The 13,657-nt window shown below is 43.0% G+C and overlaps 1 protein-coding gene across 1 annotated transcript; it reads left to right on the top strand.

Moving 5' to 3' along the window:
- Window positions 1-3,177: 3,177 nt before the first annotated feature.
- LOC115206125 (eukaryotic translation initiation factor 3 subunit K) lies at window positions 3,178-7,088 on the top strand. Its single transcript, XM_029772739.1, has 8 exons — window positions 3,178-3,360; window positions 3,781-3,879; window positions 5,093-5,213; window positions 5,790-5,867; window positions 6,157-6,223; window positions 6,320-6,397; window positions 6,547-6,672; window positions 6,942-7,088. The coding sequence occupies exons 1-8, from the start codon at window positions 3,299-3,301 to the stop codon at window positions 6,971-6,973; spliced, it is 663 nt and encodes a 220-aa protein (XP_029628599.1). The 5' UTR covers window positions 3,178-3,298; the 3' UTR covers window positions 6,974-7,088.
- The last annotated feature ends 6,569 nt before the right edge of the window (window positions 7,089-13,657 follow it).

Below are 13,657 nucleotides of genomic sequence, written 5' to 3'. Positions count from 1 at the left end.
TGCATCCCACTGCTGAATCTAGCTGATGATCCCTGTAGCATACCACCCTGCATCCCACTGCTGAATCTAGCTGATGATCCCTGTAGCATACCACCCTGCATCCCACTGCTGAATCTAGCTGATGATCCCTGCAGCATACCACCCTGCATCCCACTGCTGAATCTAGCTGATGATCCCTGTAGCATACCACCCTGCATCCCACTGCTGGCTTGCTTCTGAAGCTAAGCAGGGTTGGTCCCTAGATGGGAGACCAGATTATTATTGTTATTATTATTATACCTTTATTTCAACAAGGAACACAGACTGAGACCAAGGAATCTTTTACAGCTGGGCCCTGCGTATACATGTTTACACATACAGTTTAGGTACAATGATTAAGAAACTATATAAGACAAACAAAACGATCACAGATAACACAAAAAAATACAGCAACAGATTACATTTACACATAGGTTATTCCCCTAACAGCACAAGAACTTGAATTACCTGAAACAGTTACAAGCAATACAAAAATAAAAATCCTCCAATAAATTATTAAAATGGGCAAGGGGGACAAGAGTCTCAAGTTTAAGTTTAGTCTGGAGGCTATTCCATAGGCAAGGAGCGTAACAGAAAAAGACAACCATACTCAACTCTGTGGAGATCGCAGGGGCCTCAAGTGTAATCCATGCTTGAGACCTGGTTTTAGGAATTCTAATTCTAATATTGATGAGTGATGATAAATAAGAAGGTAGCTTATTCAGAAGTGCTTTATAGACAAACACGAGAGCATGTTGTTCTCGTCTCACGGACAGCGAAGTCCAACCCACATTTTCATATAAAACACAGTGGTGAGTTCTGTAGCTAGCACCCGTAATAAACCTAAGTGTGCAATGATAAGTAGCATCGATTTAAGTGTTGATGCCGTAGCATGCATGTAGATCATATCCCCATAATCTATAACAGACATAAAAGTAGCTTACACAATTTGTCTTCTATTTGTAGAGGACAAACATGTCCTGTTTCTATAGAGGAAGCATAGCTTGATTTTTAGCCGTTTACAAAGTTCGTCAATATGCATTTTAAAAGACAGTTTATCATCCAACCATATCCCTAAGTATTTATATGCAGAGACCTGTTTAATTCGAGAACCATCTAAGCTCGTAAGTGCAAGTGCATTTTCAACCAACTTTTTGAACCTATTAAAAATCATAAAATGTGTTTTCTTTGCATTTAAAACAAGTTTCAGCTGTATAAAAGACCCTTGTAATATCTTAAAATCTGTCTCCAATAGTGATAATGCTTGGTCAGCCGTTGAAGCGATAGAGTACATGACAGTGTCATCAGCATATAAATGAATTTGACACTTTCTTATCTCATCACCGATATTGTTTATGTAGAGAGTGAACAGTAATGGACCACGTATAGAACCTTGTGGGACCCCTTGAACCAGCTCCAATGGCTCCGACTGGATGCCGTCGACTCTAACAGCCTGACTTCTATCCTTTAGATAGTCATGAAACCAACAACAGGCATCCAATCCCAGTCCTATTGACGACAGTTTACCCAAAAGTATTGCATGGTCTACAGTGTTAAAGCTTTCGATAAATATAGATAGAGCAGATACCGGAGCTGAGGGTGGGTGATAGAGCAGATACCGGAGCTGAGGGTGGGTGATAGAGCAGATACCGGAGCTGAGGGTGGGTGATAGAGCAGATACCGGAGCTGAGGGTGGGTGATAGAGCAGATACCGGAGCTGAGGGTGGGTGATAGAGCAGATACCGGAGCTGAGGGTGGGTGATAGAGCAGATACCGGAGCTGAGGGTGGGTGATAGAGCAGATACCGGAGCTGAGGGTGGGAGATAGAGCAGATACCGGAGCTGAGGGTGGGCGATAGAACAGATACCGGAGCTGAGGGTGGGCGATAGAGCAGATACCGGAGCTGAGGGTGGGCGATAGAGCAGATACCGGAGCTGAGGGTGGGCGATAGAGCAGATACCGGAGCTGAGGGTGGGCGATAGAGCAGATACCGGAGCTGAGGGTGGGCGATAGAGCAGATACCGGAGCTGAGGTTGGGCGATAGAGCAGATACCGGAGCTGAGGGTGGGCGATAGAACAGATACCGGAGCTGAGGGTGGGCGATAGAGCAGATACCGGAGCTGAGGGTGGGCGATAGAACAGATACCGGAGCTGAGGGTGGGCGATAAACTCCCGCTAGCGTTAATAGTGCATTGTGACCAAGGACCACATTTAGAACTAAGCATTCATACTGTTTCGGAACAGAAGTTGAAATGGACACAGTGACATCTAGGTTGCATTTAACATATATGGCAATACCTCCACCTCTACCCACTCTGTCTGCTCTGTAGACATTATACCCAGCTAACAGAACATCTGAGTCTGGAACAGAGACACAGATGCTCTTGGAAGTGGTGTTGGAGGGCCAGTAGGAGGCACCCTTTCCTCTGGTCTAAATGTTTTTTTATCCCAATACCCTGGGGCAGTGATTGGGCCTATTACCCTGTGTAGGGTGCTGTCTTTTGGATGGGATGTTAAACGGGTGTCCTGACTCTCTGTGGTCACTAAAGATACCATGGCATTTATCGAAAGAGTAGGGGTGTTAACCCTGGTGTCCTGGCTAAATTCCTAATCTCATAACATCACCTAATTATCCCCAGTTTACAATTGGCTCATTCATCCTGTAACTGTTCCCTAGGTCTTGCTGTAAATGAGAATGTGTTCTCAGTCAACCTACCTGGTAAAATAAACAAATTAAAGTTGATTTGCTAATTAGCACAACACCATAACTATAGAAAATATTACAATGTGAGAGCAATACTAAATATACTGTTTTTACAGCAACCAATATATTTATCTTAATAGTTCATACTCCATCACAACAATAGGAGGCAGTAAATTTACCATGCAGCAGTCATTTTGTTTGGGTAGGAACCAGGAACCAAAGTGGTTTCAGTCTAGTGGTAGTGAAACCATCACATTCAGGCTCCTCAGTGCATTTACGTCATTCGAAACGCTCGTCAATGATAATTATAGTGCATATATTTGGCCATTCCTTTATATGTTCACAAATGAAACATAGTGATTTGTTGATCATAGGCTGTCTCCAATGCATGTTTCAGCGACAGGTTCTGCAGTTTCTAACTAGTGGTCCGTCAGTAAACTAACTTCCTGTTTTCACCACAGCCCTTTCCGTTCCAAGACATTTTTCGCTCCACTCACTCGCCTTTCCACTTTTCGGTCCACGTGCGGATTTCTTCAAATTTAGCATCAAAAAGACCGCAATACGAGTTTGGACCAAATGGCGTCTTCATTCGAGCAGATGAGAGCCAACGTGGGAAAGCTCTTACGAGGAATTGATAGGTTTGCAGACTTGTTTGACAAATACTGGTTTAGCTAGCCCATTCAGTTTGCTAGCTGCTACTACGTAATGCTAGCTACATTTGATTGTTTGACATTATACAGAAAGTTACAGTTAACTTTTGGGGTCATTTATTAGACATATCCAACATCTAACGACGTGTATGTGTCAGATCTTTGTTTTACCTAATGTTACTTGTAAGCTAACGTTAGCTAGCTAGGTACACATGCTTTTACCGGTAAACTGTAACGTTAAGCTTACGTTATTTACATAACACAACTTCCTTTTGACAGCTGGTTGGTTGTGATGCAGCTTGATTGTCTCTATGCATATTTTTGCTCAACTTGTTGTAGTTTGCTAGCTGTGTCGGCTATCTGTTGAATCCATGCCCTTAATGTTACATTGTTTATGATCTCTTACAGATACAACCCAGAGAACCTTGCAACATTGGAACGCTACGTGGAAACACAAGTTAAAGAGAATGCATACGACCTAGAGGCCAATTTGGCTATCCTCAAATTGTGAGTCACCCTACCTCTGACTACTATCACATTTGTTAGGCTAGTACAAAATGGTTAACATATGTAGTTCGATTTGTCTGCTGGGTGGCAAGCAGCCCTTGATCGTGACTCTCAATTCCATTACACATAAGTCATTGGACGAAGGCTTCTTCTGTATGGACAAGTTTTGTTATGAGCCCGGCGCTCAATCTGAACATTCACACGCGGCACAAGACCTTTCATATGAGCGAGAAGTCAACACATTTTGGGTGGGGGGGGGTTGATGTACATCTTGATAGGTTAGTGTTTCCACACTGCCAAAAGAAAACCGGCTACATCTGCAAGTCACCTTCAGCATTCAGATGTTTGTAAAATGGCTTTTGCGATATTAAATCATAGGCTTTATTAATTGGACAACCAATGTCATTTGCTGGGTCATTGTTACCAAATGCGTTGTAGAAATATTTTTTATCAGTGGAGCTGTGGGCTACTGGATGGACACAACTGATCACACGTCAGCACAACTGCTGATTGGGGCTTTCCGATTGCCAGGTTCACCATACAAAATATTTAAACAGTCAGTGCATTTGGTCATTTTTACATGAACAGTGGTAGATACTCGGTCTGCCATATGGCTCAGCACATACTACATCATTCACACACACAGGGCAGCTCAGAAGTCAACTCAGACCGATCCAGCTCCTGAGCTCCATCAGTATCAGATATTGATTTAGAATGGAAAATGAATGTGTTCATGCAACAATTGTTTGTGCGTTGCATCGAAATGCACCAGATCGTTTCAAACTAATAGTATTGTACCTGTAGCGGAGCCCATGTCTCTAGATGCGTATTGAATCGTGCTTGTAAGGGAGGGATTTCCCTACTCTCTAGCATGATCCGAACACCTGTGTAACTAAAGAAGGCCGCCAGAAACGTGTTGTCAATTAAAAATACTGTTGGCTGCAACTGTGAAAGACTGTTAACTGTGTATATTTTGCATTTGGGAAATTATTTTGATGTGATATGAAGGTGAAGAGCTTTATGTTTCAAGAACCGTATCGCAATTGAGAAACGATTCACATTTATATGGAGTATTTGGCTGTTTTGGCTGACAGAGCCAGTCTACCTCTGAAAATAACATAAGGTACTTGGACCTTAAGGTGTACATTCTTGGGCTAGCAGAACACCTCTCATGGCTATATCAATAACAGAGATGCTGTTCTTGTTCCTATAGGTACCAGTTCAACCCTGCCTACTTCCAGGTCACAGTGACGTCGCAGATTCTGCTCAAGGCCCTGACCAACCTGCCACACACAGACTTTACTCTGTGCAAGTGCATGATTGACCAGACACACGTATCCTTTTGGTGCTCAGTATAATCTAGTATCAACCCTGCAACTAGTGCAGTTAGTCCATTTCTGTACTCCCAGTCAACAAAAACATTGACAATAATTTGTTCAAAAACAGACAATCATTTAGTCCTGGGCGGTATACCTATTGGAAATAGCCATGGGATGGTTTTTCAATACCGTTGAGACTATTTCTTTGAAGTTTTATTTTATTTGAATATTTGTAGATACTTTAAGTAAATACTTGCAGTCAACTTTTGCAATATGTTAGGTGATGAAGAAGATTGTGTTCTTAATTTCATCTGTCAACTTTTTTCAGTTTACCGGAAGTCCCAGTCATGGGATGTTTGTTTCCAAGTACACAAAGAGGAGATTGGAGGTTTGAAAAAACAGCACCCATTGTGTTCAGTGCCGGTATTACACAATACCCAGTATGGCACAAGGTCGGTATGAAAGTATGGAAATCTGGATACCGCCCAAGCCCACCGGGGTTTGTGTTGAAGTAATGGTATGGACGTTACTGTCTATTATGTGGCCAGTTGTTTGCTGTGTGTGTGGTGCCTTTCCTTGACTACAGTAAAGCAGCAGGAGGAGCGCCCCATAAGGCAGATCCTGTACCTGGGGAACCTCCTGGAGACCTGCCATTTCCAGTCCTTCTGGGTATGTACACAATACATATGTCTCTCTTTTTATTTCACCTGCCTTTTGCCCTGCTCATTTCACTCAACTTTTCAGTCGCTGTTAGAGAATTTTGGGGATCATATTCTGATATGAAGGAATGGTTCCAAACAGAACATTGAGGTTAAACATGACTGTACATTGTGGCTCTAACTGGAGATTGATGGCTGTACCAATAGACAACCCCTATCATGACTTTATTATCAAATGTGACATCCAGTTCTCCTAATGGTATGATTGTATGGTACTCATTCCTTTGTCTGTCACTCAGTCCAGTCTGGAGGAGAACAGGGAATTCATTGATGGCATCACAGGCTTTGAGGACTCAGTGCGCAAGTGTGAGTAGAACATATGGAAATCAAGTTAGTTGCTGACTGTATAATATTGCAGTAAAAACTTGATAATAGCCTTTATAACTGCTACGCTCTCCACAGTTATCTGCCATGTGGTTGGAATCACATACCAGAACATTGAGCATCGACTTCTAGCTGAGATGCTGGGTGACCCCCTTGGTAAAGGCCATTCATTTATGATGTACAGTATATCTTTTGGAGAGTGCTGTCCTATTGATTTCCTTTCTTTCGGTGACTTTACAGTGTTAATTATCTGTAAGTCATATCCCACTTCCCCCTGCTCAGTTGACTTCCTGCTCCCCATACAGACACACAGGTGAAGGTGTGGATGAGCAAGTACGGGTGGACGGAGAATGAGGAAGGGCAGATCTTCATCTTTAACCAGGAGGAGAGTGTGAAGCCCAAGAACATTGTGGAGAAGATTGACTTTGAGAGTGAGTGTTTCCTTGTCTTGTGTCCCAGTTTCTGTCTTGCTTGCTGGAATCCAGTGAAGTGGCTTTTGTCTTGTCAGTAGTCACTTTTAGCATTTCAAAGTTCAACTTCTTCCTTACACCCCCTCCTGTTAGTGTAGCTTTAAGACCTTTCATGGAAAGACAATTTATTTGACATTATTTTCTCTCTTTCCTTTTTTCTCCTGCTCCCCTGTCTTCCTCTCCCCCTTTTTTCTCCTGTATTTTCCTTTGTTTCTGTCCCTCTTCCACAGGTGTATCCAGCATCATGGCCACATCTCAGTGATACCCAGACGCATCTGCACACTCAGAATGCACAATTTAAAAAAAAAAAAAAAAAACTGCCAGACAACAGTACAAACCAACCTTTTACAATAAATGTAATTATCCATTCAAACTCAGACCAGAAGTGTGCTGATCTTTTCACTGATTACATTGACCTAGTCTGATAACCTTAAATCCATTCCAGGAATTACTACCAAAAATAGGACTGTATTTCCCTTTATTTGCTTTACCTGTGATAAGATGTGGAGAGTGCTGTTTTATTTTTGACTTGGCATGTCACTAAATGAACACTGTTGTCTGTATCACTAGGGCTGGGCGGTATACTGTTTTTTAGCGATATACTGGTATTGATGCACTGGGTTTTTACTTTACCTTCTATACGGGTATTTTAATGTTTGGTTTGTTAAATGTGATGCGCAGTGTGTCGCGTCCATTTTTCTAGTTTACTTCGCTACTGGAGTCATTTCTCTATGCCACTTTCCACACAGACCTAGCCACGCCTCCTGTCACTCAAGGAGCGCATTTGACCTTCCTCAACCAGGATACACTTGTGGTCAGTCTGCATGGTCAATGCAGCATATGCTGTTGATGACAACGATGCTGTTACTTTGCTTCTTAATATAAATCTACTAGCATTCTATAATTACACTATTAGCTTGTGTTTCTTACATCTGCAAACAGCTAGTTTGTCTTTTCTTAGCAAGTTGTTCCTAAATCTTGTTAGCTGCTAATCGCTAGGTAGCTAATAAATGTACTGAGTAAGAGCAAGTGTAATTAGCTATACAGCCTGATAATACCAGTTATTGTGTAGACCTAAATCAGCATGTTTGTGCAACAATGTTTTCTAAATTAGAGGTAAACGCAAAGCAAGAATGTTAGCTACATGAAGTAGCTGCAAAGCTGTGAAGGCAAAGGGTGGCTATTGAAAAGAACTCAAATATAAAATATATCTTGATTTAACACTTTTTTGGTTACTACATGATTCCATGTGTTATTTCATAGTTTTGATATCTTCACTATTATTCTACAATGTAGAAAATAGTCAAATAAAGAAAAACCCTTGAATGAATAGGTGTCCTAAACTTTTGACCGGTAGTGTATGTGCAAGAGTACTATCTCACAACTTGATGAAACCTTCACTCTTGTGCAGACATTTAGAAACAAGACATGCCAATTTGAAAAATAAGACCCCAGAGTTTTTTGAGCGAGAATTAAGACGACTTACTACTCGTAAGACGTATAAAAGCAACAGATACCATTAATAAGAAGGTGCTAGAAGAGTCTTATATGGTGAGCTACCGAGTGGCTAGGACAGGCAAGCCACATACTATTGTGGAGGACTTAATTCTTCCTGCTGTCGTGGATATGGTTGGGACAATGCTGGGGGAAAGGCTAAAAGAACAATACAGACAATGCCTCCATCAAACAACACCGTTTCACTACGCATCAGTGACATGGCAGGGGATGTTTTGAAACAATTACTGCTTTGTATACAAGCCAGTGAATTCTATGTGTTACAGCTGGATGAGTCAACAGACATGGTGGGCCTAACACAGCTCCTGGTATATGTCCGTTACGTTTATGGAGGGTCAACCAGTGGAAACCAGCACAACAGGAGAGGATATTTCTTTACTGACCATTTTCACTTGTCTGACCGCTTGCATGACGAGTTTCTCACACGACTGGTCTATCTGGGTGATGTTTTTTCTCACCTGAATAATCTGAATCTAGGACTACAGGGACTCTCCGCAACTATATTCAATGTGCGGGACAGAATTGAGGCTATGATTAAGAAGTTGGAAGTCTTCTCTGTCTGCATTAACAAGGACGACACACAGGTCTTTCCATCATTGTAGGTTTTTTTTGTGTGCAAATGAACTCAAGCTTACGGACAATGTCAAATGTGATATAGCGAAGAATCTGAATGAGCTGGGTGCGCAATTATGCAGGTACAGTAAGGGGGGGGAAAGTATTTGATCCCCTGCTGATTTTGTACGTTTGCCCACTGACAAAGAAATGATCAGTCTATAATTTTAATGGTAGGTTTATTTGAACAGTGAGAGACAGAATAACAAAAAAATCCTGAAAAACGCATGTCAAAAATGTTATAAATTGATTTGCATTTTTTAATGAGGGAAATAAGTATTTGACCCCCTCGCAATCAGAAAGATTTCTGGCTCCCAGGTGTCTTTTATACAGGTAACGAGCTGAGATTAGGAGCACACTCTTAATAAAGGGAGTGCTCCTAATCTGAGCTTGTTACCTGTATAAAAGACACCTGTCCACAGAAGCAATCAATCAATCAGATTCCAAACTCGCCACCATGGCCAATACACAAGAGCTTTCCAAGGATGTCAGGGACAAGATTGTAGACCTACACAAGGCTGGAATGGGCTACAAGACCATCGCCAAGCAGCTTGGTGAGAAGGTGACAACAGATGGTGCGATTATTCGCAAATGGAAGAAACACAAAAGAACTGTCAATCTCCCTCGGCCTGTGGCTCCATGCAAGATCTCACCTCGTGGAGTTGCAATGATCATGAGAACGGTGAGGAATCAGCCCAGAACTACACGGGAGGATCTTGTCAATGATCTCAAGGCAGCTGGGACCATAGTCACCAAGAAAACAATTGTTAACACACTACGCCGTGAAGGACTGAAATCCTGCAGTGCCCGCAAGGTCCCCCTGCTCAAGAAAGCACATATACATGCCCGTCTGAAGTTTGCCAATGAACATCTGAATAATTCAGAGGACAACTGGGTGAAAGTGTTGTGGTCAGATGAGACCAAAATGGAGCTCTTTGGCATCAACTCAACTCGCTGTGTTTGGAGGAGGAGAAATGCTGCCTATGAGCCCAAGAACACCATCCCCACCGTCGAACATGGAGGTGGAAACATTATGCTTTGGGGGTGTTTTTCTGCTAAGGGGACAGGACAATTTCCCCGCATCAAAGGGACGATGGACGGGGCCATGTACCGTCAAATCTTGGGTGAGAACATCCTTCCCTCAGCCAGGGCATTGAAAATGGGTCATGGATGGGTATTCCAGCATGACAATGACCCAAAACACACGGCCAAGGAAACAAAGGAGTGGCTCAAGAAGAAGCACATTAAAGTCCCGGAGTGGCCTAGCCAGTCTCCAGACCTTAATCCCATAGAAAATCTGTGGAGGGAGCTGAAGGTTCGAGTTGCCAAACGTCAGCCTCGAAACCTTAATGACTTGGAGAAGCTCTGCAAAGAGGAGTGGGACAAAATCCCTCCTGAGATGTGTGCAAACCTGGTGGCCAACTACAAGAAACGTCTGACCTCTGTGATTGCCAACAAGGGTTTTGCCACCAAGTACTAAGTCATGTTTTGCAGAGGGGTCAAATACTTATTTCCCTCATTAAAATGCAAGTCATTTTATAAACTTTTTGACATGCGTTTTTCTGTTTTTTTGTTGTAGTTATTCTGTCTCTCACTGTTCAAATAAACCTACCATTAAAATGATCAACTGATAATTTCCTTGTCAGTGGGCAAATGTACAAAATCAGCAGGGGATCAAATACTTTTTCCCTCACTGTACTTTCCCGAAACTGATGACACAAACAACTGGATTCGTTATGCTTTTCATGCCCTGCCTCCAGCCCACTTACCGATATCTGAACAAGAGAGCCTCAACGAAATTGCAACAAGCGGTTCTGTGAAAATGGAATTTAATCATAAGCCACTGACAGATTTATGGATTGGGCTGCACTCAATGTATCCTGCCTTGGCAAATCGCGCGATTAAGACACTGATGCCCTTTGCAACCACGTACCTATGTGAGAGTGGATTTTCGTCCCTCACTAGCATAAAAACTAAATATAGGCACAGACTATGTGTGGAAAATTATTTACTCTCCAATACAACCCAACATTGCAGAGTTATGTGCATAATTTCAAGCACACCCTCCTCATTAACCTGTGGTGAGTTATTCACCATTTTCCATGAACAGTTTTATGTTGTAATATGGTTAAATAAAGAGCAAAATATTATTATTAAATGTAACCTTTATTTAACTAGGCAAGTCAGGAACAAATTCTTATTTACAATGACAGCCTACCGGGGAACAGTGGGTAAGCTGCCTTGTTCGGGGGCAGAACGACAGATTTTTACCTTGTCAGCTCGGGGATTCGATCCAGCAACCTTGCGGTTACTGGCCCAACGCTCTAAGCTGCCACCCCAATTATTGATTTATTATTATATTATTTGTGCCCTGGTCCTATAAGTGCTCTTTGTCACTTCCCACGAGCCGGGTTGTGACAAAAACCCACGCCCATTCTTATCTTTAATAAATGTATCGTATAGTGTGTGGCATGCATACAATGATGGCAAAAAACAACATTTGAGAGTGAGCTGACCCTGGTGCTAGAGGGGGTACGGGACTACAAAAAGTTTGGGAACCACTGGTCTAGGGTTTGTGGGATAATGGTGTTGATGTGAACCATGACCAGCCTTTCAAAGCACGTCATGGCTACAGACGTGAGTGCTACGGGTCGGTAGTCATTTAGGCAGGTTACCTTAGTGTTCTTGGGCAGGGACTATGGTAGTCTGCTTGAAACATGTTGGTATTACAAACAGGGAGAGGTTGAAAATGTCAGTGTAGACACTTGCCAGTTGATCAGCGCATGCTCAGAGTACACGTCCTGGTACTCTGTCTGGCCCTGCGGCCTTGTGAATGTTGACCTGTTTAAAGGTCTTACTCACATCGGCTGCGGAGAGCGTGATCACACAGTCGTCTGGAACAGCTGATGCTCTCATGCATGTTTCAGTGTTACTTGCCTCGAAGCGAGCATAGAAGTAATTTAGCTCCTCTGGTAGGCTCATGTCACTGGGAAGCTCTTGGCTGTGCTTCCCTTTGTAGTCTGTAATAGTTTGCAAGCCCTGCCACATTCGACGAGCGTTGAAGCCGGTGTATTACAATTCGATCTTAGTCCTGTATTGAATCTTTGCCTGTTTCATGGTTCGTCAGAGGGCATAGCGGGATTTCTCCTTGAAAGCAGCAGCTCTACCCTTTAGCTCAGTGCGGATGTTGCCTGTAATCCATGGCTTCTGGTTGGGGTATGTACGTACAGTCACTGTGGGGACGACGTCATCAATGCACTTATTGATGAAGCCAGTGACTGATGTAGTTTCTTCCTCAATGCCATCGGAAGAATCCCGGAACATATTCCAGTGCTAGCAAAACAGTCCTGTAGCTTAGCATCTGCTTCATCTAACCACTTTTTCTTGACCGAGTCACTGATGCTTCCTGATTTCATTTTTGCTTGTAAGCAGGAATAAGGAGGATAGAATTATGGTCAGATTTGCCAAATGGAGGGCGAGGGAAGGCTTTGTACACGTCTCTGTGTGTGGAGTAAAAGTGGTCTAGAGTTTTTTTTCCCTCTGGTTGAATATTAACATGTTGGTGGAAATTTGGTAAAACGGATTTAAGTTTCCTTGGATAAAAGTCCCAGGCCACTAGAAGCGCCGCTTCTGGATGAGCATTGTCCTGTTTGCTTAAGGTGGTATACAGCTCATTGAGTGCGGTCTTAGTGCCAGCATCGGTCTGTGGTGGTATGTAGACAGCTACGAAAAATACAGATAAACTCTCTAGGTAGATAGTGTGGTCTACAGCTCATCATGAGATACTCTACCTCAGGCGGGCAAAACCTCGAGATTTCTTTAGATATCGTGCACCAGCTGTTGTTTTCAAATCTACATAGACTGCCACCCCTTGTCTTACCAGAGGCTGCTGTTCTATCCTGCCGATACAGTGTAAAACCCGCCAGCTGTATGTTGTTCATGTCATCATTCAGCCACGACTCGGTGAAACATACCGTTTTTAATGCCCCGTTAGTAGTTTAATCTTGCTTGTAGGTCATCGATTTGAATTTTCCAATGATTGCATGTTTGCCAATAGAACGGATGGCATTGGGGATTTACTCACTCGCCTATGAATTCTCAGAAGGCAGCCCGACCCCCGGCCCCTTTTTCTCCATCTTCTCTTCACGCAAATGACAGGGATTTGGGCCTGTTCCCGGGAAAGCAATATATCCTTTACGTTGGACTCGTTAAAGGAAAAAGCTTCTACCAGTTTGTGGTGAGTAATCGCTGTTCTGATGTCCAGAAGTTATTTTCGGTCATAAGAGAGGGTAGCAGCAACATTATGTACAAAATAAGTTAAAAATGAACAAAATAACACAGTTAGTTAGGAGCACGTAAAATGTCAGCCATCCTCTCCGGCGCCATCAGGCTGTTGACTGTGACCTGTGGAATGTTGGCCCTCTCAATGGCTGTGCGAAGTTGCTGTATATTGGCGGGAACTGGAACACGCTGTCTGGTGAGTATGCAGGCCATGGAAGAACTGGACATTTTTAGCTTCCAGAAATTGTGTACAGATCCTTGCGACATGCTGAAACAAGGTGATGGCGGCAGACGAATGGCACGACAATCGGCCTCGGTATCTCATCACGGTATCTCTGCATTCAAATTGCCATCAATAAAATGCAATTGGGTTCATTGTCCGTAGCTTATGCCTGCCCATACCATAACCCCACCTCCACCATAGGGAACTCTGTTCACAATGTTGACATCAGCAAACCGCTCGCCCACACGACGCCATACAAACTTTCTGCCCGGTACAATTGAAACTGGGATTCATCTTTGAAGAGCACACTTCTGT

This window comes from Salmo trutta, chromosome 13 (genome assembly GCF_901001165.1).
Source record: "Salmo trutta chromosome 13, fSalTru1.1, whole genome shotgun sequence".
Classification (NCBI taxonomy): Eukaryota; Metazoa; Chordata; class Actinopteri; order Salmoniformes; family Salmonidae; genus Salmo; species Salmo trutta.
Note: the sequence above shows the minus strand (reverse complement) of the source record. Positions and strands in the feature narration are given on the sequence as shown.

Bases quoted from the DNA above. Each gene is read 5' to 3' on its own strand.
- LOC115206125 (XM_029772739.1), top strand. From the start codon at position 3,299: ATGGCGTCTTCATTCGAGCAGATGAGAGCCAACGTGGGAAAGCTCTTA. The intron at 3,361-3,780 runs GTTTGCAGACTT...GATCTCTTACAG, and splicing joins CTCTTACGAGGAATTGATAG to ATACAACCCAGAGAACCTTG. The intron at 3,880-5,092 runs GTGAGTCACCCT...TTGTTCCTATAG, and splicing joins AATTTGGCTATCCTCAAATT to GTACCAGTTCAACCCTGCCT.